We start from the raw sequence: 27898 nt of genomic DNA on the forward strand, positions 1-27898 counted from the left end.
GATTAGGACTTCCAGACAGGAATTTTTTTGGGGGGTGAGGGGAACAGTTCAGTCCGTAACAGGGAAACTTAGATCCAAGTCTCAGTCCCTCTTCCCTTGCAAGTGCTTGTACCTTTATTTAACCTGGGGGGTGGTTCCTCTTTATCAAGAAACCAACCAGGAGGTGTTTGTAAACACAGAATCAGCAACGGGCCTGTGATCTCAACACACCTTCCTAGAGAAGTTCAGTTTTACCTTCTTCATATTTGAGAAATGAGCACAAACACTTTTCCACAAGGTTACAGGATGTTGCAGGTTTTTGTTGCTGGAGATGATACTGGTGGGCTGGCTGAAAAGGCTGATGGGGAACATCTTTCTATGGTCAGAGCTAGAAGAGCCCTCAGGGCCCATCGGTGTGCAGTGGGAGAAGCAATTTGCCCAGGGCAAACTGACAGTGTTTTGCTGTGGAATCCCACAATCCTGCCCTTGGCACATAGTGAATGCAGCATGAACATGCCCTATGCAGAGAAATCTCTTCTTTGCATTTTTAAATGTTTTTATCACTCAAAAGAGCATCCCCTAGACACTATAATACAATGGAATGTCACTCAGCCATAAAAAAGAGTAAAACAATGCCATCTGCAGCAACAGGGATGGACCTAGAGATGACCATGCTAAGTGAAGTCAGTCAGACAGAGAAAGACAAATCTCATATGATATCACTTATATGTGGAATCTAAAAAAGCAATACAAACGAACTTATTTACAAAACAGATACAGACTCACAGACATAGAAGAGAAACTTATAGTTACCAAAGGGGGTGGGGAAGGGATAAATTAGGAGTTTGAGATTAGCAGATACACACTATTATATATAAAATAACCAACAAGGGCCTACCGTATAGCACAGGGAACTATATTCAGTATCTATCTCATAATAACCTATAATGGAAAAGAATCTGAAAAAGAATATATGTATAACTGAATCTCCGTGCTGTACACCTGAAACTAACACAACATTGGAAATCAACTATACTTCAGTAAAAAATAATCCCACAGAAATTTTCTGATACATCTTTTAAGACTCATTTACTCCATAGATCACCTCTGTCCTTTCTTTTTCTTGTCATTTATCTGTTGAACAACCTGGGCCTTTGATCACAGAATTTCCCACTGTCTGGCTTTGCGGGTGGAACTTTCACATCTGTTCGTTCCTCTTCATAAGTTAGCAACTGTTGAGGCTGAACACCTCTACCTATGATTTCACTGTGGACAGCAGAATGGTGAGATTCTAATTCTGTCATTGGTTTTCCTTTGTTAAGCAGAATACATTTATGAAAAGATAATGAAGTGGTTCCATCACAGCCTCTGAGGATGACAAATTCTTTTTTCTCTTTTAATATCATGATGAACTCCCAGATTTAAACATATCTGATGGATTTCAAGCCACCGTAATTATTATATTTATTAAAGCTCAAGTTGTTCCATCTTCCACCAGTGGGAGTATCTTCAGATTGGCTCCTGAGTCCTTTTGATAACTTCCTTGTGGAACAGTGTCACGGTGAAGAGCTTCACTTTGGTGCTGGCTGCTCGCTTTCAAGGGCCTTTGTCACATGACTCTCGCTTCCAGAAGCCCAGAAGCCTGGTTTCACCTACTTAGCAAAGAGCTCCAAGAACACGTTATTTCTGCTTTTCTATAATCACAACTCTTAGGCAGAGATTTTAAAACCTGAGGGGAGGGCGTGCTGGTGAGTTTCACATGCAGACTGTGCTAGATGCTGCTGCTTCCTTGGCCCTTCTTCACTCTCAGCTTGGCTACCACGTCGTCCCGGAGGATGTCTCTTGTGTATGCCCGTAGCATTTTGGCTCTCCCTTTTTGTAGCACTGAGCTCGCTGACTGCAGTTGTCTGTTTACCCATATGCCCACTTCCCCTGCTGCCCACAAGACTGAGGGGCAGGGCCCATGGCTTGTTGACCAGTGGCTAGCATATTAGGGTGCCAACAGATAACTGCCGGATGAATGTCTGTGTCATTCTTTTCCTACCAGAGCGCTCCTTACCCGGGGTTGAAATCTACCCATTTCATATTTCCACCCCTCTCGGCATCCCAGCTACATGGTGAGCTCTTTCAGGGACCAGTTCTAACCCCCTTCCCCATCTCCACCATCTGGCAGGATGCATTGTGGACCCCTCCCCCCCCCGCCCACCAACACTATTATTAAAGGGTAAGAAATGTGTTTCTATAAAACTAAGAGCAGGGCTTCCCTGGTGGCGCAGTGGTTGAGAAGTCCGCCTGCCGATTCAGGGGACATGGGTTCGTGCCCCGGTCCGGGAGGATCCCGCGTGCCGCGGAGCGGCTGGGCCCGTGAGCCATGGCCACTGGGCCTGCGCGTCCGGAGCCTGTGCTCTGCAACGGGAGAGGCCGCAGCAGTGAGAGGCCCGCGTACCGCAAAAAAAAAAAAAAAAAAAAAAAACAAACAAACAAACTAAGAGCAGTTAACTTGAAACTTGTTTCAGCATCCAATTTGACTTCCTCTTTTAGAATCATTTTTGGGAAGTACAACAAAGTTCCTCTTCACATTTCCCTACCAAAGTGGCCTTTGGAAAGTTTGGGGTACCCCGGGCACCCCAGGGCGTTCTCTCATCCTGACGGTGATGCGGGAGCTCCTTCCACCCCATCCAGTACCATGTTTTTGTGACAGGAATTCATTGAATGATTAATGCTTCTCTTCCTCGTCCACCACTCCCAGGAGCCTACAAACATGCTGTTATTTCTCTCGTCTTAAAAACAAGGACTTAATTACACTGCTTTGTCCCTCTTCCAAGTGGCCAGATCTCTCCTTAGAGCTTTACCCCATCATTAAAGGCAGGGTTTCCTCCTCTCTGTCGCAACCCCATGTGGGGTGACCGCCACCCTTCTGATGCTGCCTCTTGCCATGGCCTCAAAGCAGCTTTCAATTCTGAGCCATGATTGCAGGTTGGGTGTGAGAGCCCCCTCTCCCCCTTCATGGCCTCATCAGATGCTCTGCTGCCTCAGATCTCCCAGCCCCTGGGCAGGGAGGGAGCCGAGAACACTGCACACGGTGCCCTTTCCCTTTTCTCCCGGCCTCTGGATGAAAGTCGGTGGGCATATAAACATGTCAGGCACACCTGAAGCTGTAGTGGCACGCAGAGCATCATTCTCTTTTCTTTTTTGGTCATGGTAAGCTTTGCCAGATCATCTGACCTCAAGGCTTGGCTCTTTCCCAGATTCCTACAGCACTAAAGGCAGTTTCTTCCTATTGTTATGGTGCTTCTCAGCAGGGAATAGAGGACCGCTTTAGGCCAGACAATGCCTGCCCCATGCCCGGGCCCCCAGCCTTTATGATGGGCTGACCTAGGGGGTGGATGCAGAAGTGTCTTCCATCTTTAAAAAAATCCCTGGACCCCAGAGCTCTCCCCCTTTACAATCAGACATCTCTAAAGAATTGCCCACAGTCCCCTCTCTCTATTTTTTTTACTTCATATTTAGTGATCCTTCCACCCTCACTTGAGTTCAAATCTCTTCCTACAGCTTTGTAGCTGTGTGACCTTGGGCTCATGAATTTCTGCGAACCTCAATGTTTTCATACATAAAATGGACATAAAAATAGTTACCTGTCCCATGGGATAGTTTTTGGAGATGAAATAGGTTATGGTAAAGCCCTTAGAAAACAGTCTCTCCCATGGGAAACAGAACCAGCATGTTACTTAATTCTCTGAGAATTCTACTTGTATTTTAATCTTCATTGGGGATTTTATAGAAAGACAATCACATCAACTTCAGCTAATGATAATCCCCTTTCCCCTCCAATGTACACTATTTTTCTTTTCTGGTTGAGCAATTCTCTACAAGTTAAATGACCACGTTAGATGGCACTGATTTGAGTGTATGATACTGGCTTTTGGCTTGAGGTAGACAGTGATAAGAAAGCTGCCTTCTTGTTCTTCATTATTGGTTTTTTTTTAAAAAAGCATGGGCACACATAAATTTGTACTGCATGCCTTTGCTGCATCACTTGTGATGACTGCATAGTTCTCATTGACCTGGGGGTGTGAGTCCCATCACTACCCTCCCCAGTGATGACCGATCATTAAAATCACTGATGAAAGGCGACTTGAAGAGGCTGCACGGGTCCTTTCAGACAACGCCGCCGGCTGGGCCTCGCGCCTCACTGTTACGGTGGGCGGTGTCCTCATTGTCTGCTGTCCTCGTCCGGCCGGCGGAGTCTGAGAAGCCGTGTCCACTTGCCTCCCCACAGGCCTGGCGCAGGCGCTGGTTCGTGCTGCGGCGGGGCCGCCTGAGCGGCGACCGCGACGTCCTGGAGTACTACCGCAGCCAGCGCGCCCGCAAGCCCATCCGCGCCATCGACCTCAGCGAGTGCGCTGTCTGGAAGCACGCGGGCCCGGGCTTCGTTCGTAAGGAATTCCAGAACCATTTCGTGTTCGTTGTCAAGACTGCATCTCGCACGTTCTATCTGGTGGCCAAGACGGAGGAAGAAATGCAGGTGTGGGTGCACAGCATCAGTCAGGTCTGCAACCTCGGCCACCTGGATGACAGCGCAGGTAAGAGGGGACAGGGGGCTCCTGAGGCTAAGGGCGGGCGGGGGCCGCTGCGCTTGTGCCAGGGAGCTCCGGAAAGGACCCGGCGGCCGAGCCACGAGCCACGGGCGCTGCCCCCGGAGCGTGACGGGCCACTTCGGTGGCTTCAAAGCCTCACCTTGGCTTTGCTCTGGTGAGCTGCAGTGGAAGCAAAACGTGGGTGGGGACGTGCTGTCCGGCTCTGATTTTCCCCATGCTGCTGCTGCCAGTTTTTCTAGAAATATCAAATATCACTGTCTTTAAAAAATTCTAGGAACTCCAGCTTTTCTGTTGCCTACTGCGTTGTTCAGTACTAGAAGGTAGAAAGACAGAACTAAGCTACTTGTCGTAGGCAGGTAACGTTTCCTCTTATCTCCAAGTGGCTCAAGGTCTCTGCAACGGAAATGAGCTCTAAGTTTGCTGTGAGCCATTTCTGGGCAGTGGAAGCAAATGACCCATGAGGCTCTTTTTCTCTCACTCTTGCCCTCTCTCTTTTACACACACACACACACACACACACACACACACACACACACACACACACACACACTACCCTTTCTATATAATGTACTGGGTATAAAGCACTTGGGGTTACAGTGAACTCCCCTTCACGGATTTTGTTTTTGAGGCCCTGGCACCATGCCCTGATCTTCAAACTATGAGACTTCGAATCTGCTTTCTTTTAGTCTCTTAGTCTAGCCGGCAGAACCTTACCCCTAAATCCCATGGTCTACAGTTGCTTCAGCATTTCCCTCCTTACTGATGCTTATCATCTTCCACTGAAATACCCACATTCTAACGCTAGGTGGCGCGGAAGAGTCAGAGTTGCATCCCTCTTTAGACAGACGTGAGGGTGTGTGTGCTTCCTGCCAGCAAAGTTCTTTTCTTTTCATGACCCAGGGAAGCTTACTAAGTGAAGCTACTCGGTCACACCGCTGCTCACTCTTCACCCCAGTCCATACATTCAGCCCACACTAGATACATATTTTTGTGTCATGTTATGTGTCTCCTCTGTTTGTTTCCTCATCTGGGAGTTATGCTAAAATATAGGTACATAACATGTGTCCCAATATCCTAAGGGGAACAGAAGCAAGTAAGGCACCAGGCAGAAAACAGAAAGCTCTGGCCTGAAGTTGGAGGAAGCCAGAACCCCCCATGACCTCTTTTGTTCCCTGTAGCCCCCCTCAGTTTTGACGACGATGTAGGGGCTAACTCCTCTTCATCTGAGAACCAGGCCTGTTTTAGCTCGTCTCATCCGCAGACCGATTCTGTGGCATATGTACTATGAGCATAAGCACTTTACGGATGAGGAAGCTTGGAGCAAGCAGGTAACTTGCCCAAGGTCAGGACAGCTAGATACTAGAGCCTGGACTTGAACCCAGGCAGTTCTGGACCACTCTGACTCAGGAATCCTGAATTCCTGCCAACTGGGTTCAAAAGGGAAATAGAAGCAGGAATTTCATTGGGAGTTTATGAATGTGGACTTTACCAGCCATCACAACTCTTTATTTCTTTCATTCCTTTTCTTAGACATCACTAACAGTCAATCATTAACGCTGTGAGGGTAGAGTTAGAGCGGTTCCAGGCACATAGTAGGTGCAAGAGTAGGTATCTATATAGACATAAATAGACATATATCTACATATGCATGTCTGCATATGTGCACAAATGCTTATGTAAGTCTGTGTACATATATTTGTTATGCATAAATATGTGTGTGTTTACATATATATAAAATGTAAGTATATTTGTTGAGTGAATAAACAGTGATGCAGAGCTGTGGCCGAGGGCCATGAAGAGGCTGTGTGTAGACTATCTAACTGCAGATTTTTAGGCCAAGAGTCCTTGGGTTTTTTGCTCTTAATTGATTCAGCACTTCACTCTTGGAACATTGGCCTTCTTCCCCAGACATTGTTTATAGCTTGGGGAAATGGTCTCCGTCAGTACAAACACCAGCTGTGATTTGCATCTTCTCTTTGGCCTCTTAGATGCCATTTGAGGAACTGTGTTCTAGCCATTCTTAAACGTTCAGCTGGGAAATGATTTCTCCTGCAGATTGTGTGGAGAGTGGCTCTCGTGCGCCTTCCTGCGTGCAGCCCTCTGCCGCCAGCTCCCTGCCAAGAGATGACCCAAGCACTAGTACTGTAGCCACTGAGGAAACCGGAAGTGAGTCAGAGTTTCTCTTCCTTCCTGATTATCTGATTCTATCCAACTGCGAGACGGGAAGACTGCACCACGCCAGGTACGCCTCCGGCCGTTTAGCTGTAGCATCTTCTAGTGGGTGTATGTACACTGCCCTCTCTTCCTGCTGCCGTCAGGGCAGGGACAGATCCCTATCAACCACTACCGAGGCCGAAGCTTGTGGCACACCAAGCAGAATGACTCATGCATTTCAGCACTGTGGCTTTCCTTTCTAACCTTGCATTTTCATACGTATCTTACACTTAGAGGATGGAAAAAATCAACGAGCCATTTTTTTCCCCAGCATCAAGGGCTTGGTGTCACCGAGTGTTGTAGAGGCGACATTAGAGGCATGGGTGGCTGGGTGCCAAGGGTGTAGCAGTACCGACTACCGCTGCCGGGGACTTGCTGCCTCTCAGTCAAATGTATGTGCTTTTCTTCCCTCAGTCTCCCCACCAGATGTGACAGCTGGTCAAACTCGGAGCGTTCACTGGAACAGGTGTCCTTCGACGACGTTTTTGTGGACGGCCCGCAGCCACTGTCCTCCGGGAACCTGGCCTGCCTCTCACGCCCTGGGAACAGTTCTCAAGAGGCCCCTTCCACGAGGCCCCCGGCTGCCCTGATCTGGACGAGAGATGTCAATGGCCCGTCCAGGGACCACTTTTCTTTACCAGTGCTGGAAACTTCCTTAAACTCCACCATCCAGGTAGATCAAAACCAAGCTTCCTTGCCCTATGGGGTAAAAGAACTAGATGTTATGTCCAACACGCCACCTCCCCGCCCCCCTAAGCCAAGCCATCTCTCTGAACGGCGCCACGAGGACCAGCTCCTGTGCGGTGGGCCCAGTAGCATCAAGAAGCCAGAAGGCACTGTGGTACCGAGAAGAATCTCTCTCTCTGGCTTAGAGAACATGAGAACCTGGAAAGGTAAGTGTCCGATGCTACACTTCACTACCGAGAGAAGCCTGGCTTCTCTTGCCTCCTTGTGTCCACATGAGGACATTGTCCAGCGTCCTTTGCTCAGGCCAGTCCAGTGTCCCGGCACGGTCAGGCTCTGGGTGGAAGCGCATACCCCAAGCAGCAGCCCTCACTCCCAGGCTCCCCACCCGCCCCGCCGGGAGAGGTATACGTGGGTCCTTGTAGACGCTGAAAGAGGTCAGATCCCTGGTCCCCTAGTCATGCCCTTGCCCACACGATGGGCTCCCCACCTGAGACCATGCTCCTGCTGTTTGTTTGGAGCCACTCCAGGATCCACTTGGTACAGAAGGCGGTGTCTTTTGCCTCAGCTGGGCCCAGTTCCATCCGTTTCCTTTCACATGCAGACTGAGCGCTGAGGTGGGAGACCATACCTCTTGTCTCCATTTTTCAACAATCCAATCAGCCTCATCCATCATCCCACCTGACATGTTCTTTCCAAATTCTACCTGGCTGAAGTGATGTGGCTTTTTGCCAAGCTATCACCATCAAGGTAATTCTAACCTAGCCCTATCAGCTTGGTCCCTGTTTGGCCTTTTTCTGGAACTCTGTTGATTCTCACAGGGTTGCCTTGCATGCGCGCTCTCTCTCTTCCTTTCTCTCTCTCCTTCCCTCCCTCCCCCTATCTCTCTCCCTCACTCCCTCTCCCTCTTCCTTTCTCTCCCTCCCTCCCTCCCTCCCTCTCTCCCTCTCTCTCCCCTCTCCTCTTCTCTATCTCCATCCAAACGTTGGATTCTTTTACACGAAGGTAAACAAAGGCTAAAACTCATGGAAATAGAGGTTTTGACCATGAAACAAAGACCAAAACAACAGTGCTGGATGGAAGCCAAATGGCTGTGATAAGGCAGAGGGGACGCGTCCCATGGATTGTTCTGCCTTCCCCATGGAGCTCCCCCAGGAACCGATGTCTGTAGGCGGCGGCGGCAGAGTGGGGTCAGGTTCGTCATCATCCTCGTGGGGCTCCAGTGACCTGGCAGCCTCGATTGTCCCCGAGGCTCTCCAGCCCCCCTCTGCCATCGGTGAAGTGCCCGTGGCGCGGAGCCTGCGTCTCAGCTCTGCTGTCTCCCATCGGGCCCCCTGCTGCGGCCAGCACCACTGCCACTCTTTTTTTTTGGTGGGGGGAGGGGCTACTAAATTATTTTATTGTAAGGAATAGTAGAAATGAAAGAACTTAAGTGGGTGCTTTGGTACAACTTATAGAAAAGGTTAAGGTAACCACGACATTCATGCCCCGCCTTGGCGACCAGGGAAGTCACCCCACCCCGAGGCTGGCTCATTGTCACCGTGTTCCAAGGTGTCCTTGTCAAAGAGAGACAAGCTGGTGTCATCGTCACCCAGTTTGTTGATGGATCTCACCTCTTATTCAGCTGATGAGTCTCAGTGAAATGACACAAGCGGGGGTTGTGTTGTCAGTCGTCACTTTTTTCCAAGTGCAGCACATTCTGTTGCATTCAGCTGCTTGCTCTCCAAGTCGTCATGGTTTAATTTCTTGATTTCATGACGATTTTGGGATTCAGCCACCTTGTTGGTTCTGCCCAAACAATGTCGAATAGGAAGAATTTCTGGAAACAATTAAACAATACAGAAATACATACTATCTCTTCTTTTTAAAGCATAAATGAAATCTGAATATATTTACTGCAATACAACTCGTTATCCTGAGATCACACCACCACCATTCTTGCCTGCCTCTAATCTGTTCTCCACACGAAGTCAAGTGGTCTCTTAAAAAATGTAAATCAGATAGTCAGTTCCTTGCTAAAAACCAATCTGACGACTTCTCTTCGCACTTGGGATAAAATCTAAATTTCTTAGCATAGCGTGCAATGCCCACTGGGATCTATCGTGCCTACATCCCTTATCCTTCTTTTATTTTTCTTCCGGTTTTATTGAGATGTAATTGACGTACTGCACTGTATGAGTTTAAGGAATACAGAATGATCTGACTTACACACATCGTGAAATGATGACCACAGTAAGTTTTGTGAGCATCTATCATCTCATGTAGATACAACATTAAACAAATAGAAAAAATATTTCCTTCTGATGAGAACTCTTAGGATTTACTCTTGTTAACAGCTTTCGTATATGACATGCAGCACTGTTATTTATATTTATCTTGTCCTGCACTCCATCCCTAGTACTTATTTATCTTAGAACTGGAGGTTTGTACTTTTTGACCACCTTCAGACCTTCATCCAATTCCCCCTCCCCCAATACCATACTCTCAACTAGGAGTGAAAGCGCAGAGTCCTAACCACTGAACCACCAGGGAATTCCCCTTCCTATTTTACTTCTGTCTGTAATTTATATGGTTTTTAGTGAAATCTTGCATATCTCATTAATGTATTCCCATGCATTTGTTATTTTTTACGTGAGTGCCAACGGTATTTTACTTTAAATAATTTCTTTGCTGTTGCAATCAAATAAATTAGCTTTATATTTTGATTTTGTATCTACCTTTTCTAAACTATATATTTATTTGCATTTTCTTTGTATACAATCATATCACATGCAAATACTAATAACTTTGTTTTTCTTTTATAACATATCTTTCATTTTCTTTTTCTTACGTCACTGCTTGGGGTAGGAGGCCAGGACATCTTTGAATAGTAGTATTAATAACAGGGACCCTTGTCTTATTCCCGATCTCACATGGAAAGCTTCCAGTGTTTCACCATTCTAATGTGGTTTGCAGCAGACTTTTATAGACACCATTCATTAGATTAAGGACATTCTCTGATATTCCTACTTTGCCAAATGTTATTTTTTAAAATCATGAAAAGGTATTGAATTTATTGAAACATTTTATGATCATGTGATTTTTTTCTCCTTTATCCTGTTAACGTGAAGAACTTCACTGGCCAATTATTTTTTGCAGTATAGTTGGTTTACAATATTATATTAGTTTCAGGTGTATAGCATAGTGATTCAGTATTTTTACAGATTATACTCTGTTAAAAGTTATTACAGGGACTTCCCTGGCAGCCCAGTGGTTAGGACTCGGCGCTCTGACTGCCGGAGCCCGGGTTCAGTCCCTGGTTGGGGAACTGAGATCCTGCAATCTGCGCAGCATGGCCAAAAAAAAAAAAGTTATTCCAAAGTAATGGCTATAATTCCCTGTGCTGTACAATATATCCTTGTTGCTTATCTATTTTACACATAGTAGTTTATACCTCTTAATCCCCTACCTTATCTTGCCCCTCCCCCTTTCCCTCTCCCCAGTGGTAAACACTAGTTTGTTCTCTATATCTGTGAGTCTGCTTCCATTTTGCTATAATACATTTATTTGTTTTATTTTTTAGATTCCACATACAAATGATATCATACAGTATTTGTCTTTCTCCGTCTGACTTACTTATTTCACTAAGCATAAGAGCCATCCACATTACTACAAATGGTAGAATTTCATTCATTTTTATGGCTGAGTAATATTCCATTGTATATATGTACCACATCTTCTTTATCCATTCCTCTGTTGATGGACACTTAGGTTGCTTCCATGTCTTGGCTATTTTAAATACTGCTGCTGTGAACATTGGGGTGTATGTGTCTTTTCGAATTAGAGTTTTCATTTTTTCCTGATATTTGCCCAGCAGTGGGATTGCTGGATCATATGGTAGCTCTAGTTTTAGTTTTCTGAGGAACCTTCATGCTATTTTCCATAGTGACTACACCAATTTACATTTCCACCAACAGTGTACAAGGGTTCCCTTTTATCCACATCCTCACCAGCCTTTGTTATTTGTTGCCTTTTTGATGATGGCCATTCTGACAGGTATGAGGTGATACCTCATTGTGGTTTTGATTTGCATTTCTCTAATAATTAGAAATTTGGAGCATCTTTTCATGTGCCTGTTGGCTATCTGTATGTTTTCTTTGGAAAAATGTCTATTCACTTCTTCTGCCCATTTTTAAATCAGGTTGTTTGTTTTTTTGACATTGAGTTTTATGAGCTGTTTATATATTTTGAATAGTAAACCCTTGTTGGTCATATCATGTGCAAATATTTTCTCTCATTCTGCAGGTTGCTTTTTGTTTTGTTGGTGGTTTCCTTTGCTGTGCAAAAGCTTTTTAAGTTTAATTAGGTCCTGTTTGTTTATTTTGCTTTTATTTCTTTTCCTTAGAAGTTGGATCCAAAAAATATTGCTATGATTTATGGCAAAGAGTGTTCTATGTTCTCTTCTAGGAGTTTTATGGTTTCAGGTCTTGCAGTTAGGTCTTTAATCCATTTTGAGTTTATTTTTGTATATGGTGTGAGGAAATGTTCTAATCTCACTGTTTTACATGTAGCTGTCCAGCTTTCCCAGCACCACTTATTGAAGAGACTGTCTTTTCTCCACTGTATATTCTTGCCTCCTTTGTTGTAGATTAATTGACCATAGGTGTGTGGGTTTATTTCTGGGCTCTCTATTCTGTTGCATTGATCTATGTGTCTGTTTTTGTGGCACTATCATTCTGTTTTGATTAATGTAGCTTTGTAGCATTGTGTTAAGTCTGGGAGGGTTATGCCTCCTGCTTTGTTCTTTTTCCTCTGGATTGCTTTGGCATTTCAGGGTCTTTCATAGTTTCACTCAGGGTCAAAATCCATATGAATTTTGGGATTATTTGTTCCAGTTCTGTGAAAAATATGGGCATTTTGATAGGGATTGCATTAAATCTGTAGATTGCTTTGGGTCCTATGGACACTTTAACAATATTAATTTTTCCAATCCAAGAGCGCAAGATATCTTTTCATTAGTTTGTATCATCTTCAGTTTCCCTCATCAGTGTTGTATAGTTTTCAGAGTATAGGTCTTTCACCTCCTTGGTTAAGTTTATTCTTGGTTATTTTATTCTTTTTGATGCGATTTTAAACAGGACCATTTTCTTGCTTTCTCTTTCTGATAGTTCATTATTAGTGTATAGAAATATGACAGATTTCTGTATATTAATCTTGTATGCTGCAACTTTGCTGAATTCATTTATTAGTTCTAATAGTTTTTTGTGGAGACTTTAGGGTTTTCTATATAAAGTATGTCATCAGCAAATACTGACTGTTTTACTTCTTCCTTTCCAATTTGGTTGCTTTTTATTTCTATTTCTTGTCTGGCTGCTGTCTCTAGGACTTCCAATACTCTGTTAAACAGAAGTGGTCAGAGTGGGCATCCTTGTCTTGTTCCTGAATTCAGAGGAAAGGTTTTCAACTTTTCACCGTTAAGTATAATGTTAGCTGTGGGCTTGTCATAAACTCCCTTTATTGTGTTGAGATATGTTCCCTCTATACCCACCTTGAAGAGAGTTTTTATCATGAATGGATGTTGAATTTTGTCAAATGATTTTTCTGCATCTATTGAGATGATCATGTGATTTTTATCCTTCCTTTTGTGAATGTGGTGTATCACATTGATTGATTTGCGAAAATTGAACTATCCTTGTGTTTCTGGAATAAATCCAACTTGATTCTTTGATGGTATATGATCCTTGTTATATATTGTTGGATTTAGTTTGCTAATATTTTATTAAGGATTTTTGCATCTATATTCATCAAAGATATTGACCTGTAATTTTCTTTTTTTTGTAGTGTCTTTGTTTGGTTTTGGTATCAAGGTGATGGTGGCCTTGTAGAATGAATTTGGGAGTGTTCTGTCCTCTTCAATTATTTGGAATAGTTTGAGAAGGATAAGTATTAGTTCTTCTTTATATGTTTGTTAGAATTCCCCTGTGAAGCCATTTGGCCTTGGAGTTTTATTTTCTGGGAGTTTTGGGGTTTTTTTTAATACAAATTCATTTTCACTACTAGTGACTGGTCTGTTCAAATTGTGTGTTTCTTCTTGTTTCAGTCTTAGCAGGTTGTATATTTCTAGAAATTTGTCCATTTCTTCTAGGTTTTCCAATTCTTTGGCATTAACTATTTGTACTATTCTTTTATGATTTTTTAAATCTCTGTGGGATCAGTTGTTATTTCTCTTGTTTCATTTATTTTGTTAATTTGGGCCCTCTCTCTTTACTTCTTGGTGAGCCTGGCTAAAGGTTTATGAATTTTGTTTATCTTTTCAAAAAAGCAGCTCTTGGTTTCATTGATCTTTTCTATTGTTTTTTGATCTCTATTTATCTCCTCTCTGATCTTTATTATTTCCTTCCTTCTGCTGACTTTGGCCTTTGTTTGTTCTTCTTTTTCTAATTCTTTTAGATGGTAGGTTAGGTTGTTTATTTGAGATTTTTCTTGTTTCTTGAGGAAGGCCTGTATTGCTGTAAACTTCCCTCTTAGAACTGCTTTTGCTGCATGCCATAGATTTTGGAGTGTTGTGTTTCCATTTTAACTTGTCTCAAGTTATTTTCTGATTTCCTCTTTGACTTCTTCATTGACCCATTGATCTTTATTAGCATATTGGTTAGTCTCCACACATTTGTGCTTTTCCTATTTTTCTTTCTATAATTGATTTCTAGTTTCATACTGTTGTTGGAAAAATACTTGATATAATTCCTATCCTCTTAAATTTGTTGAGACTTGTTCTGTGGCCTAGCATGTGATTTATCCTGGAGAACATTCCATGTGCACTTGAAAAAATGTGTATTCTGCTGTTTTTGGATTGAATGTCCTGTAGATATCTATTAAGTCCAACCAGTCTATTGTGTCATTTAAGACCACTGTTGCCTTACTGAGTTTCTGTCTGGATGATCTGTCCATTGATGTCAGTGGGATGTAAAAGTCCCCTACTATTCTTGTGTTACTGTCAATTTCTTCCTTTATGTCTGTTAGTATTTGCTTTATATATTTAGGGGCTCCTGTATTGGGTGCATATTTGTTAATGAGTGTAATATCCTCTTTTTTTTATCGATCCCTTTATCATTATATAGTGTCCTTCTTTGTTTTTTGTTATAGCTTTTGTTTTAAAGTCTGTTTTGTCTGATAGAAGTATTGCTACTCCCACTTTTTTTGTTATTTCTGTTGGCATGAAATATTCTTTTCCATCCCTTCACATTCAGTCTTTGTGTGTCTTTAGCCCTGAAGTGAGTCTCTTGTAGGTAGCATATTGAAGAATCTTGTTTTTAATCTGATCAGCCAGCCTATGTCTTTTTTTTTTTTTTTTTGGTACGCAGGCCTCTCACTGCTTTGGCCTCTCCCGTTGTGGAGCACAGGCTCTGGACATGCAGGCTCAGTGGCCATGGCTCATGGGCCCAGCCGCTCCACAGCATGTGGGATCTTCCCGGACCGGGGCAAGAACCCGTGTCCCCCACCTCAGCAGGCGGACTCTCAACCACTGTGCCACCAGGGAAGCCCCAGCCTATGTCTTTTGATTGGAGCATTTAGCCCATTGACATTTAAAGTAATTATTGATAGATATGTATTTATTTCCATTTTATTGCTTGTTTTCGGTTGTTTTTGTAGGTCTTCTCTGTTCATTTCTTCTTCTTTTTGTGTCTTCCCTTGTGGTTTGATGATTTTCTTTAGTTTATGTTTGTGTTCCTTTCTTTTTAGTCTTTGTGTATCTATTGTAGGTTTTTCGTTTGTGGTTATCATTGGGTTCATATATGTTGACCTATAACTGTATCTACTTGTTTTAAACTGATAGTCATTTAAATTCAAACAAATTCTAGAAGATTTACATTTTTTACTCCCTTCCCCCACATTTTGCGTTTTTGATGTCATATTTTACATCTTCATGTCTATCCCTTAACTCTTTATTGTAGTTATAGTTGATTTTATAATTTTTTGTACTGTAATCTTTGTACTGGCTTATTTAAGTGGTTGATCCTTAGTCATTACTATATATTTGCCTTTCCTAGTGGGATTTTCCTTTTCCTATAGATTTTTCCTTCTTTTCTGCTTAGAGAAGGCCTTTTAACATTTCTTTTAGGGTAGGTTTAGTATTGATGAACTCTTTTAGTTTTTGCTTGTCTGAGAAGCTCTTTATCTCTCCTTCAATCCTAAATGATGATCTTGCTGGGTAGATTATCCTAGGTTGCAGGTTTTTCCCTTTTAGGACTTTGAATCTATCACTCCACTCTCTCCTGGCCTGCAAAGTTTCTGCAGAGAAATCAGCTGATATAGCCTTATGGGGATTTCCTTGTAAATGACTATTTTTCTCTTGCTGCTTTTAGAATTATCTCTTTATCTTTAACTTTTGCCATTTGATTATGATATGTCTTGGTGTGAGTCTGTTTGGGTTCACTTTGTTTGGGACCCTCTGTGCTTACTGTACAGGAAGGAAACAGGATATCTGTTTCCTTCTTTAGGTTTGGGAAGTTTTCAGCCATATGTTCTGCAAATACATTTTCAATGCTTTTCTCTCTCTTTTCTCCTGGAACCCCAATGAAATGAATTGTTGGTATGCTTTTGCTAGTACCTAGAGGAATGGAGTTTTTTATATGCTTTGATCCAAATCAAATTAGACCCCTTTGGCAAAGAAGCTTCTGGTCTTCACGACTTGCCTTGCCCTGGTAGAACTACTTCTGAGTGAGCTGGTGAGGGGTATGGGAGCACCCCAAGCTAAAATGCCACAGATTCTCAGTGTTCTTACCGGATTCCAGTAGTTGTTTTTCATTTCTTCAATAAATCCTTCCCAGTATAATATACAACAATTTTGTTGTATGCTTTTGGTAAATTTTCAGAGTCCCCAGATAGTTGTGCTTGACTTTTTAAAAATAGTTTTGTACACTTGTATAATTGTTTTTTGGAGAATGGCTTTTCTGAGCTCCTCATTCAGCCATTCCAGTAATACCACCTTCCTCTGTTTGCTAATATTTTTGTGGAGTGAAGTAGAAAAGAATAGCTTTATTGCTTTGCCAGGCAAAGGGAGCTGCAGCAGGCGAATGCCCTTAAAACTGTGTGTCCCAACTTGGAGAGGGTAGTGAGAAGTTTTACAGTAATGGTTCAAAGAGGGTGTGACATTTGTTAATATTTTATTTAGGATTTTTGCATTGTTAATCATAAGTGATCTTAGTCTGTACTTTTCTGATATATTTTATGTATATCAGGTTTAGCTACCAAAGTTATACTTGCATCATAAAAAGAATTAGAAATATTCCTTGATTTCCTAAACTCTTGAACAAATTTGTGAAGCATTGGGACTGTCTGGTCTTTGAAGTTTTGGTAAAATTGTCTGTTGAAACCATCTGATCTTCGTAACTTTGTCTATTTTATTCTTTGGAAATTCTTTGTGTCAATTTTGCTGTAGTGTATTTTTTGGAAAATTATCCATTTCATCTAGATTTTAAAATTTATTTGTGTAAAGGCATGCAGAATTGTCTCTTTTAAAAAAATTCCTCTGTTTCAATGATAATTTTTTCCTTGTCAATTCTTATTTTGGATATTTGTGCCCCCCTCTTTTATTGATTAGATTGGCTAGTCGGTTGCCTTTAGGTTAATTTTCTTCCCCAGGAAACCAAGATTTTGATTTTTTAAAATTAATTCCACTATTTCTCTGTACTCTATTATTTTTTGCTTTTATCTTTATTTTATCATTTCTTTTCATTTTCTCTATTGTTCTTTTTTGGCTTTGAGCTGGTTATTTAATTCATCTGTTTCATTCTGTCATTATTATTGATATAATGTTTTAATAGATTTTACATTCTGGGTAGAATTGACCATTTATTTATTCCAGGTACTTGATGGGCCCTTTCAATATTAGATTCAAGTGTTACTTTATTTGTGGACCTTTTCTTGGATTATGATTTCAATATTTCGTAAAATTAATGTTTATTGGAGAATAGTTCTTTACAATGTTGTGTTAGTTTCTACTGCACAGCAAAATGAATCAGCTGTATACATATACATATGCCCCCTCCCTTTTGGACTCCCTTCCCGTTCACGTCACCACAGTGCATTGAGTAGGTTACCCTGTGCTATACAGTAGGTTCTCATTAGTTATCTATTTTACACATAACATCAATAGTGTATATATGTCAATCCCAATCTCCCAGTTCATCCCACACCCCCCTTCCCCCTTGGTGTCTATACGTTTCTTCTCTACATGTGTGTCTGTATTTCTGCTTTGCAAATAGGATCATCTATACCATTTTTCTAGGTTCCACATATATGGGTTAATATGTGATATTTGTCTTTCCCTTTCTGACTTACTTCACTCTCTGTATGACACTGTCTAGGTCCATCCATGTCTCTACAAATGACCCAATTTCATTCCTTTTTATGGCTAATATTCCATTGTATATATGTACTACATCTTCTTTATCCATTCCTCTGTTGATGGACATTTAGGTTGCTTCCATGTCCTGGCTATTGTAAATAGTGCTGCAATGAACATTGGGGTGCATGCCCCTTTTTGAGTTATGTTTTTCTCTGGGTATATGCCCAGGAGTGGGATTGCTGTGCTGGGTCACATGGCAGCTCTAATTTTCGTTTTTTAAGGAACCTTCATACTATTTTCCATAGTGGCTGTATCAATTTACACTCCCACCAACTGTGCATAAGGGTTCCCGTTTCTCCACACCCTCTCCAGCGTTTGTTATTTGTAGACTTTTTAATGATGGCTATTCTGACCGGTGTGAGTAATACCTCATTGTAGTTTTGATTTGCATTTCTCTAATAATTAGTGATGTTGAGCATCTTTTCATGTTTTTTGGCCATCTGTATGTGTTCTTTGGAGAAATGTCTATTTAGGTCTTCCACCCATTTTTTTATTTTTTATTTTTTATATTGAACTGCATGAGCTGCTTGTATATTTTGGAGATTAATCCTTTGTCAGTTGCTTTGTTTGCAAATATTTTCTCCCATTCTGAGGGTTGTCTTTTCGTCTTGTTTATGGTTGCCTTTGCTGTGCAAAAGCTTTTAAGTTTCATTAGGTCCCATTTGTTTGTTTTTATTTCCATTTCTCTAGGAGGTGGGTCAAAAAGGATCTTGCTGTGATTTATGTCAGAGAGTGTTCTGCCTATGTTTTCCTGTAAGAGTTTGATAGTGTCTGGTCTTAATTCCATCAATCTCCATCACATCTTTCTGAGCTGGGAGTTATTCTCTTGCTTTAAGATGATGTTGACTCTTCAGTTTATTTCTCAGAGGCAGCCTGGCTTTTCACATGTCTAAGTTCTAGGAGGACATTTTGCTCTGGTCCCCACGTGCTGAGGGCCCATTTTGGTGGTGTTCCCCACCACCAGCCACCATCTCCTCCTGTGGGCTCTTGCAGTCCGGGGCCCCTGACTTTCCTCCTTCTCCACTTGCTCTCTCTCAACATGAGCCAGTGCTCATCTTCCTACTCTTTGAATATTGAGAGTCTCTAGGATTTTATATTTAAACTTTTCTCAACATTTACAACCTAGATCATCTCCTCTACTCTTAGGTTTTGACTGTCATCTCTAAGCAGGTCTCATTTGAATCTAGGCCCATATATCTTGCTACCTTCTGGACATCTCCTATTTCAGTTCAACAGCTATTCTAAGTTTATGTCACATCCGTCTCACAAATGTCTGATCCTGGATTCATCCAGCTCTCCCCTCTCTCCGGATCTGTTCCTGAGGCGCTGACTCTTGCTTCAGAAGTTCATGGTCACCGATTCGCGCTGCTGCTCTGCAAAGGCTTTTATTCACCCCGTGCTCCTGCTCATCACAAGGGCTATTTCATGCCTGCTCCCCTCTCCTCAAACCTCCAGCTCTGTCTCTACCATCTCTAAGTGCAGAAGATTCATGTAACAAATGCAACGAGCATTTGTTAATTACTTGCTCTGACTCTCCCCAGTTCACAGAGAGAACTGAAGCCGTCATACAGCAACCTCTTCAAAATCTGGTCCGCTTTCCATCTGTGGGGGGAAGGTGTTCTGACTGCCCAGCTAGACTCAATAGCAAGTCTCTCTCCCTCTCTGGAGCTGCACACAGGGCCCTGAGGCGCATAGGTACTTGGAGCCTAGTTTCAACTGATGTTGTCCGCATTTTTCACCACCCTGCTTGTTTCTTGCAGGTGATGTAGAAGGCCAATCTTTAAGACACCGAGATAAGCGGCTAAGTTTAAATTTGGTAAGTTTGGTACTTGAGTTTCTTTCAGCCTCAATTTTTACCAAAAAAAATACCCTGACCTATTTATGTTCCCATGATGTCTTTCGAGACAGCACTGTGAGTCTCTGAGGAGCCCTCCAGTCTCCCATCAAGGCTTACACTTGTCTGGGAGCTACTGGACTTTGTGTGCTGTGAGGACCCTGCCAGTTCTAATGGTCCAGATGCTTCCCCAAACTTGGGGTACCTGCTGAAGTCATCACATGATACTTAAAGCATTTGCATAAATTCATTAACCTCTGTCTTCCAGCATGAGATCTAGGCGAGTCATCACCTACCTCACATGATAAGTCCAGCGGCAGAGCTTGAGTTAGAGGCTTGTCTGACTTTCCTAAGAAAATTCAAAGTCATTCTTGGATAATCTGCAACTGAAATGCCATGTGCAGCCGAGGCTGCCCACTGGAAGCAGTTTCCATGGCTATTCTGTGCTTTCCCTTGCAGCCGTGCAGGTTCTTCCCGATGTCCCTTCCGGGTTCTGCCAGCACTGAGGACAGTTACATGCCCATGAGCCCCCAGGCCACCGCCTCTGCTCTCGGACCCCACTGCAGCCCTGACGACTACATCCAAATGAGCTCAGGAAGCATCTCCAGCCCATTGCCCGAGCTCCCGGCGGACCTGGAGCCTCCCCCCGTGAATAGAGATCTCAAGCCTCAGAGGAAATGTAAGTCACTTCCCCAGGCCTGCTGTGCGGGACTGGGGAGCAAGGTCTGGTGGCCGTGTGGAAAAGCTTCCGTCCTGACCATCTCTGGGAAGGGGACACTAGAGAAACCAGCCCAGAGGCCTGGGAAGCACAAGGGCAGGGAGAAATGGCTGGGATTGAGTGGGGAGGGCTGAGGAGCCCTTCTGCCCCAGATCCTAAGGATAAAAGGAACCGGGGGACTTGCAATCACTGTGGCCTGGCAAATGCAGCCTCTGAAGCCAAGTTCATTCCAGAGGACTCATCTTTGGCTGCTTCCCTAACAAAGTCCCAGAAATAAGTGAGGATGGGTGAGAATGGAACCCACCTGGCCTCTCTTTGTTTAGACAGCACTTAAATGTAATCACAGTGTCCACCTTGTGTAAGGCAGCCAAGAATGGCCTTTGACACTGATTCCTGAATGTAGACCTGGTCGTATGCCACGTCGCTCAGTGCCCTGCTAGTGCCTGGCAGAAGAGGTGTGTGGGGCGGGGGCATGTGGAGGTGAGTAGCCGGAACAGGCAGGGAGGAGGGCGAAGAGGGGACGAGCAAAAGCAGGTCAGAGTAACTTGCTAACTTCCTTTTTCGCTCGTCGTCACCTGCCCAGTAGGGCTGGGCGATTCCAAGGAAATACCTGGTACCGTGACCGTGACCCCTGACAGTCCATTGACTCCATCGCCGCCTCTGCTGCTTCAGGTGGCCACGCCCAGAGCTAGAACTAAGTCGTCTGCTTATGCCCAGTCCACTCCAGCCTCCCTCTCTTCAATTCGAGTCAAATCACATTTCTGGGGGAGGCACAGATGAGGAAGCAAGCAGGGAGAAAGATATGTCCAAACCACCTGGAAGAAAAAGAGTTATTCAATAGGTACTAAATAGGAGAACAGACCCTGTCTCGTGAGCTTTAGAGGAAATAGCCATTCAGGCTGGCCAGAAACCATTTCACAGGGACCTGTAACTTTGAGGTAGATACTGTTGTTTTGCTCAGTGACTTTTCTGTAGCAATGCTGTGCAACAGAACTTTCTGTAATGAAGAAAATGTGGCTGTTGAACAAGTGAAACGTGGCCAGTGCAACTGAGGAACTGAATTTTTAAATTTCATTTAATTTTAATGTATTTAAATTTCAATAACCACATGTGGCTAGTGGCTACCACGTTGGATGTTAGAGCTCTAAAAGACCTAGTGATGGAGGTGCAGAGATTTTGGTTGGACATGTGGTTGTGGATTAATTGGGACACCTGGGCCGGGAGGGGCTGGTTCTTACACGTGTGGCTCCAGGGATGGACCCTGTGGCCCAAGTGAGAGAGGCAGGGGGTGAAGCCAGGAGGCGGCTGGTCAGTGAAGCCAAGACCAGGGTGCATCACAGCCAGGAGAGACCTTCTTCCCGGGGACTACACGACGCATATGTCCTTTCCAGCTCAGCACCTGGCAGGTCTGAGGCTCCTGGGAAACTGATTGAGCAGCACGGAAGTCACTGGCAATATGGAGCGGAGTTAGGCACTCTCCACCTGTGTGGCCTAGTGAGGAAAGAGCTAGAAGACCAAGCAATAGAGGAATACACTCACGACCAACTCAGCAAGGCGGGCAGCTAAGGCGGAATGGGATGCCGCGGCTACTGCAGTGAACAAGCCAGAAAACCCTGTGCTCCCAGAACGTGGTCGGTCTAGAGCCGAATGAGATCATCACAGCTGAATGTATCATCACGAAGTGGGCGAGTGCTGTGAAGGGTAAGCACAGGAACTCATGACAGCCCATGAGCTGGGCCTTATCTTGCCTGGAGGTCAAAGAAGGCCTTCCTAAGCAGGACATGTTGAGCTGAGATCCAAAGATGACTCTAACTAGACAGACAGATGGGGAAGAAAGGTACAGTTTCAGTTTGGGACACCTAGAACCATGCCTGACAGTGAGTTCTCAATAAGTGTGTAGTGACTGGATGTAAGCCCAGCTGATGATGTGGCCACTGGCTCGGTGGTTGTCCCCTCAACTCCCAGTGAGGCAGGGAAGAGTAGGACAGCACAAAGCACGCTCATCATCAGCACTGCTTGTAAGTAAATGTGGATCTGATGGAATGTCATAGTTTTATATTCTTCAGTTTCTGGCCTTGAACCCCTGAGAACTTACCATGTTGGCTGTCATGTGTTATCTTGTAGCACGGTCACCTCCCCTGGACCTGAAAAGCCTCTCCACCATCCGGGAACACACGGCTCTCACCAGGACCCGCACTGTGCCTTGGTGAGTCTTTGATTGCTCATAGGGGCCTCATCTGGTGCACTCCCAGCGTTACTCAGGCCTCGGTGGTTAAAGGTAGTCGAAGCCCACTGGATCTAGCTTAAGCCGAACAAGGGATGGGATTTATTATCTCGAGCTGGAAGTGTTTTGTAGGTCACAGAGGAAGGACCATAAGTGAGTCTCCCAGGACAATGGAATCGGGAATGAGAGTGCTGCTGGGAACCTGTCTCTCACGTCTGCTTCTCTGTTGCACAATCCTCACGGCCTGAGATAGCTGTCCCTTAGATCCTTATTTACATGCTACAACCCTAGTACCAACAGAGAAAGTTCTTTTTCAATCCCGATTCACATGGGCTCAGTAGACAAACCCCAAAATGTATCTGCACTCTCTCATCTCACCTTGTAGCAATTTCAGAGTCCTTGTAGGAATTTCAGAGTCCTGAGCCTGGCCTGGGAGTTTCTTAGTTCACCCTATATGCCACAGGACACAGTGGCTCTGTAAAGCAGAATTCTGCAGTGAACTACATTTCCAGACAGAACTGCAGAGCCTTGGCCTCTGCTTCTGACTTGGGAGTATGATGAAAGTGGATTTGTAGTCTTGGTCTCATCCTATCAAAGGAATGACCACACTTCCTTACTTTTCCTGGTTACTCTGAATGGAAAGAAGAGAGCCTCAAAGGAGCGTTTTTGTTTTGTTTTGTTTTTCTCTAAATGATATGATGCCTTGGTCTCTTTCTAGAAAGCTCATGAGCTGTGTCACATGGAGGGCCTGGAAAAAAATAGCCTTTGAGAATTGGGAACCCTTTGCCCCATAGCAGGACGGCAGCTGTGGGGTAGTCTCTCTCCTGGTTCAGGAATTGCTTTGGCCAGGAGGAAGTTGCATGGGGAAGCGGGGGTGAGGGCCGAAACCCCAGAGGGGCCATGTCAGTTCTTGGCTGGCTTTCAGAGCAGCTGTAAGACATTGCTTTGACCTCATCTATATTTCTGTTCTTAGCAATCGAACCAGCTTTCTCTCTCCAGAAAGAAATGGTATTAATTCTGCAAGATTTTTTGCCAATTCTGTTTCCAGAGAAGAGGAACAAAGCTACATGCAAATGGTAATCCTATATTTTTCACACTCTTCTTATTCTTCACCCCAATCTATATTCTTATCAGTTCACTATAAAGGAAACATAGTGTTCAGAAAGTCCCGTGCAATCTTAAAACAATTACTTGACTGTAATACCAATGTTTTCCAGACTGGGAACAAGTTGTTATGAAGTCGGTTTTCTTTCCTGCGATATTCAGCTCCTCGTACCATTTTGAGGCCACAGTTTTAAGTGTACCCAGGGCTGCAACGTGTAATGGGAAAATGGAAATGCTAGCAGTTCTTTTCACCATGGCTGGGATATCGTGTTTGACCGCAGTAGGTTTGTAGCTCCCTGTATGTCCAGAGTCTAAGCTGTGAAAACTCACACATTGGATGTTCCCTTCCACCACACCACCGGGTAGCCCTGCCCTGACTGCCTCCGAACCTTTACCAAAGATGAATCACTTAGAGTCCCGTTGGGAGGGTGGCCCAGTGTCCCGGGTCATGGATGGGTCTAGTCTCTGGAGACTCCTGGTAGAGTCTTTCTGTGGCCCAGAGTGCACAGAGACCCGATATCTCGATCCTTTGATGAACGATTTATGGTTCAATCTCTCCTCCTGCCCTGTGTTGTCCCTTCCATTCTCTCTACTTTGGATTCTGTTGAGAATGGGTTACTGAAGAGAAGGAGGGTCTTTTAGCACCTCTGGCAATTATCAGGCCCTTTAGCCAGAACTTTAAAATGTAGGGAACTCTAGAGAGAATCTCTGTTTAAACTATGAAATTTTGAAAAAGAGATCTTAGAAGGACAGTGTTCAAGGCACTGAGACTATATACTTTTGAGAAGAGAACGCTGCCTTCCTATACGTGACAATAACAGGCATTTAAAATTCTCAAAACAGTCATCTCCAGTGAAGCAGCAATTAAATGCTTCATTTTGCCTTTCTATTTGACAGATTGTTCTGTGAGTACCCATATGCAGGTGGAAAGTGACTCATATCCAGTCTGCTGTGGTATTCCCAATATTTTTCACACTTAGTAATGGCCCTTGGGAAACCTCTAGAAGAAAACACTCTTATAAAAGATACTGCCCAGCTGTGCTTTGTCTCCAGAGAACAGAGAAGGGAAGTGAATCTATAGCCTCATAGAAGCAAGTGCAGAGTCATTCCAGACACTAACCATTATTTCTGATCTTTGAGGTTGTGAGAAAGACCAGTGTTTCATTAACAGCATAATTCAGGATTGGTTTCTTGCCTGTATATAGTCATTGATTAATGACTCTCTCTGTACATTACTAGGCAATATGACCCAGTAGATTAAGAGCCCAGAAAACTGGCTGAAGGAAGGTAGCTCTGAGGGAACCACCACATAAATGAATTTAAAGCCTATCCCATCTCATTCAATTGTGTGTTTTAAATTCAGTAATATGGTATTTTCAAATGACTTTGATTTACATTATTTCACTTGTTCCACAAAACAACCCATTTGGTAGACAGAACTAATATAATTCAGTTTCGATTTTGCACATAATCATATGCATAATTTTTTTCTCTTTGAGGACAAGTTCTTATCTGAATGTAAAAATTTAGGCTAGGGGCTGAAATACAAGTTTTGTTTTATTAAAGTCACCTATTCTTCTTTAGCTACTTTATTTTTTAATGAAATATGGTTGACGTTCAACATTTTGTTTGTCTCAGGTGTACTACATAATGATTGACATTTGCATACATGGATGAAATGATCACCATGATAAGTCTAGTAAGCATTTGTCCCTCCATGACTTACTACAATATTATTGATCCTGTTCCTTACACTGTAGAGTACATTCCCATGGGTTATATAATGGGGGTGTGTACCTCCAAATCCCCTTCACTTTTTCCGCCCACTCCTCACCCCCTCCCTTATGGCAACCACCCATTTGTTCTCTGTATCTATGAGTCTGTTTCCATTTTTTGTTTTTGTTTTTGTTTTTGTTTTTGTTTTGGCTGCATTGGGTCTTCATTGCTGCACGCGGGCTTTCTCTAGTTGTGGTGATTGGGGGCTACTCTTCATTGTGGTGCGCGGGCTTCTCATTGTGGTGGCTTCTCTTGTTGTGGAGCACGGGCTCTAGGTGCATGGGCTTCAGTAGTTGTGGCTTGCGGGCTCAGTAGTTGTGGCTCGTGGGCTCAGTAGTTTTGGCTTGTGGGCTCTAGAGCGCAGGCTCAGCAGTTGTAGTGCATGGGCTTACTTGCTCTGCAGCATGTGGGATCTTCCCGGACCAGGGCTCAAACCCGTGTCCCCTGCATTGGCAGGTGAATTCTTAGCCACTGTGCCACCAAGGAAACCCCTGCTTTTTGGTTTTTGTATTTGTTTTATTTAGATTCCACGTATGAGTAAGATCATGTAGCGTTTGTCTTTCTCTGACTTATTTCACTTTGGCATAACAGCCTCTAGATCCACCCATGTTGTCATAATGGCAAGATTTTTTTTTTTACTGGGTAACATTCCATTGTGTGTGTGTGTGTGTGTATATATATATATATATATATATATATATATATATATATGCAAATGTACATACACACACACACACACACACATATATATATATACACATCCGTATACCACATTTTGTCCATTTATCTATTGATGGACACTGAGGTTGCTTCCATGTCTTGGCTATTGTAAATAGTGCTGCAGTGAACATGGGAGTGCATGTATCTTTTCGAATTAGTGTTTTTGTATTTGGGGGGGATAAATACCCAGAAGTGAAATTACTGAATCATATTTTTAATTGAGGAACCTCCATACTGTTTTCCATAGCAGCTGCACCACTTTACATTCTCACCAACAGTTTAGGAGGGTTCCCTTTTCTCCACATCCTCACCAAATTTGTTACTTGTGTTCTTTTGATGACGGCCATTCTGACAGGTGTGAGGTGATGTCTCATTGTGGTACTGATTTGCATTTACCTGCTGATTAGCGATGTTGAGCATCTTTTCATCTATCTGTTGGACACAGGTATGTCTTCTTTGGAAAAATGTCTATTCAGGTCCTCTGCCCATTTTTTAATCAGATTGTTTTTTTGATGTTGATTTGTATTTGTTATTTGTATATTTTGGTTATGAACCTCTTGTCAGATGTATCATTTGAAAATATCTTCTCCCATTCAGTAGGCTGCCCTTTTGTTTTGCTGATAGTTCCCTTTGCTGTGCAAAAACTTTTTAATTTGATGTGCTCCCTTTTATTTTTTATTTTTTGTTTTTCTTTCTCTTGCCTGAGGAGACATAACCAAAAAATATTGTTAAGACCCATGTCAAAGAATATACTGTGTGTTTTCTTCTGGGAGTTTTATGGTTTCAGGTCTGGTATTTGTCTTTCATCCATTTTGAATTTGTTTTTGTATATGGTGTGAGAAAGTAGTCCTGTTTGATTCTTTTGCATGTAGCTGTCCAGTTTTCCCAACATTTATTGAAGAAGCTGTCTTTTCTCCATTGTATATTCTTGCTTCCTCTGTCGTAGATTAATCGACCATACAAGTATGGATTTATTTATGGAGTCTATTCTGTTCCATTAACCTATGTGTCTGTTTTTTTGCCAGTACCGCACTACTTTGATTATAGTATAGTTTGAAATCAGGGAGTGTGATTCCTCCAGCTTTCTTCTTCTTTTTCTTTTTCTTTCTTTCTATATATATATTTTTTGCTGCACCCTGGCTTTCTCTAGTTGCAGCGAGCGGGGGCTACTATTTGTTGAGGTGTGCAGGCTTTTCATTGCAGTGGTTTATCTTGTTGCAGAGCAGGGGCTCTAGGTGCAAGGGCTTCAGTAGTTGTGGCTCGCGGGCTTCAGTAGTTGTGACACGCAGGCTCAGTAGTTGTGGCGCACGGGCTTAGTTGCTCCGCAGCATGTGGAATCTTCCCGGACCAGGGCTCGAACCCGTGTCCCCTGCATTGGCAGGTGGATTCTTAACCACTGCACGACCAGGGAAGTCCCTGTTCTATGTTTTAAAATTTGATGAAGCACTTCAGTAGGCAAGGTACCGTGAAAACCACATGACCACCATATAAAAATAATCTTAAAATGGTAGAGAATATAGTTTTAAATGTATTTTTTAAATCCAAAACTCAACTGCCAAGAAAGGAAAGGGGATCTCTCAGGCCAAAAATACTGAGAAATTGCAAATCTTGAGAATCAATAGGAATTACAAAAAATAAAATCACATAAGGAAGTAAGTCA

At 43.2% G+C, this 27898-nt stretch overlaps 1 protein-coding gene across 2 annotated transcripts in view; it reads left to right on the top strand.

Annotated features, from left to right (window-relative positions):
* GAB3 (GRB2 associated binding protein 3) overlaps positions 1–27898 on the top strand; it is a 56409-nt gene that overhangs the window by 20518 nt on the left and 7993 nt on the right. For both annotated transcript variants that reach the window (XM_060087259.1, XM_060087260.1), the window contains exons 2-8: positions 4259–4562; positions 6633–6819; positions 7206–7684; positions 19623–19678; positions 20156–20375; positions 22539–22620; positions 23612–23714. In XM_060087259.1, the coding sequence (XP_059943242.1) occupies positions 4259–4562; positions 6633–6819; positions 7206–7684; positions 19623–19678; positions 20156–20375; positions 22539–22620; positions 23612–23714 (1431 nt within the window). The remainder of the gene's footprint in view (positions 1–4258; positions 4563–6632; positions 6820–7205; positions 7685–19622; positions 19679–20155; positions 20376–22538; positions 22621–23611; positions 23715–27898) is intronic.

This window comes from Mesoplodon densirostris, chromosome X (assembly GCF_025265405.1).
Source record: "Mesoplodon densirostris isolate mMesDen1 chromosome X, mMesDen1 primary haplotype, whole genome shotgun sequence".
Classification (NCBI taxonomy): domain Eukaryota; kingdom Metazoa; phylum Chordata; class Mammalia; order Artiodactyla; family Ziphiidae; genus Mesoplodon; species Mesoplodon densirostris.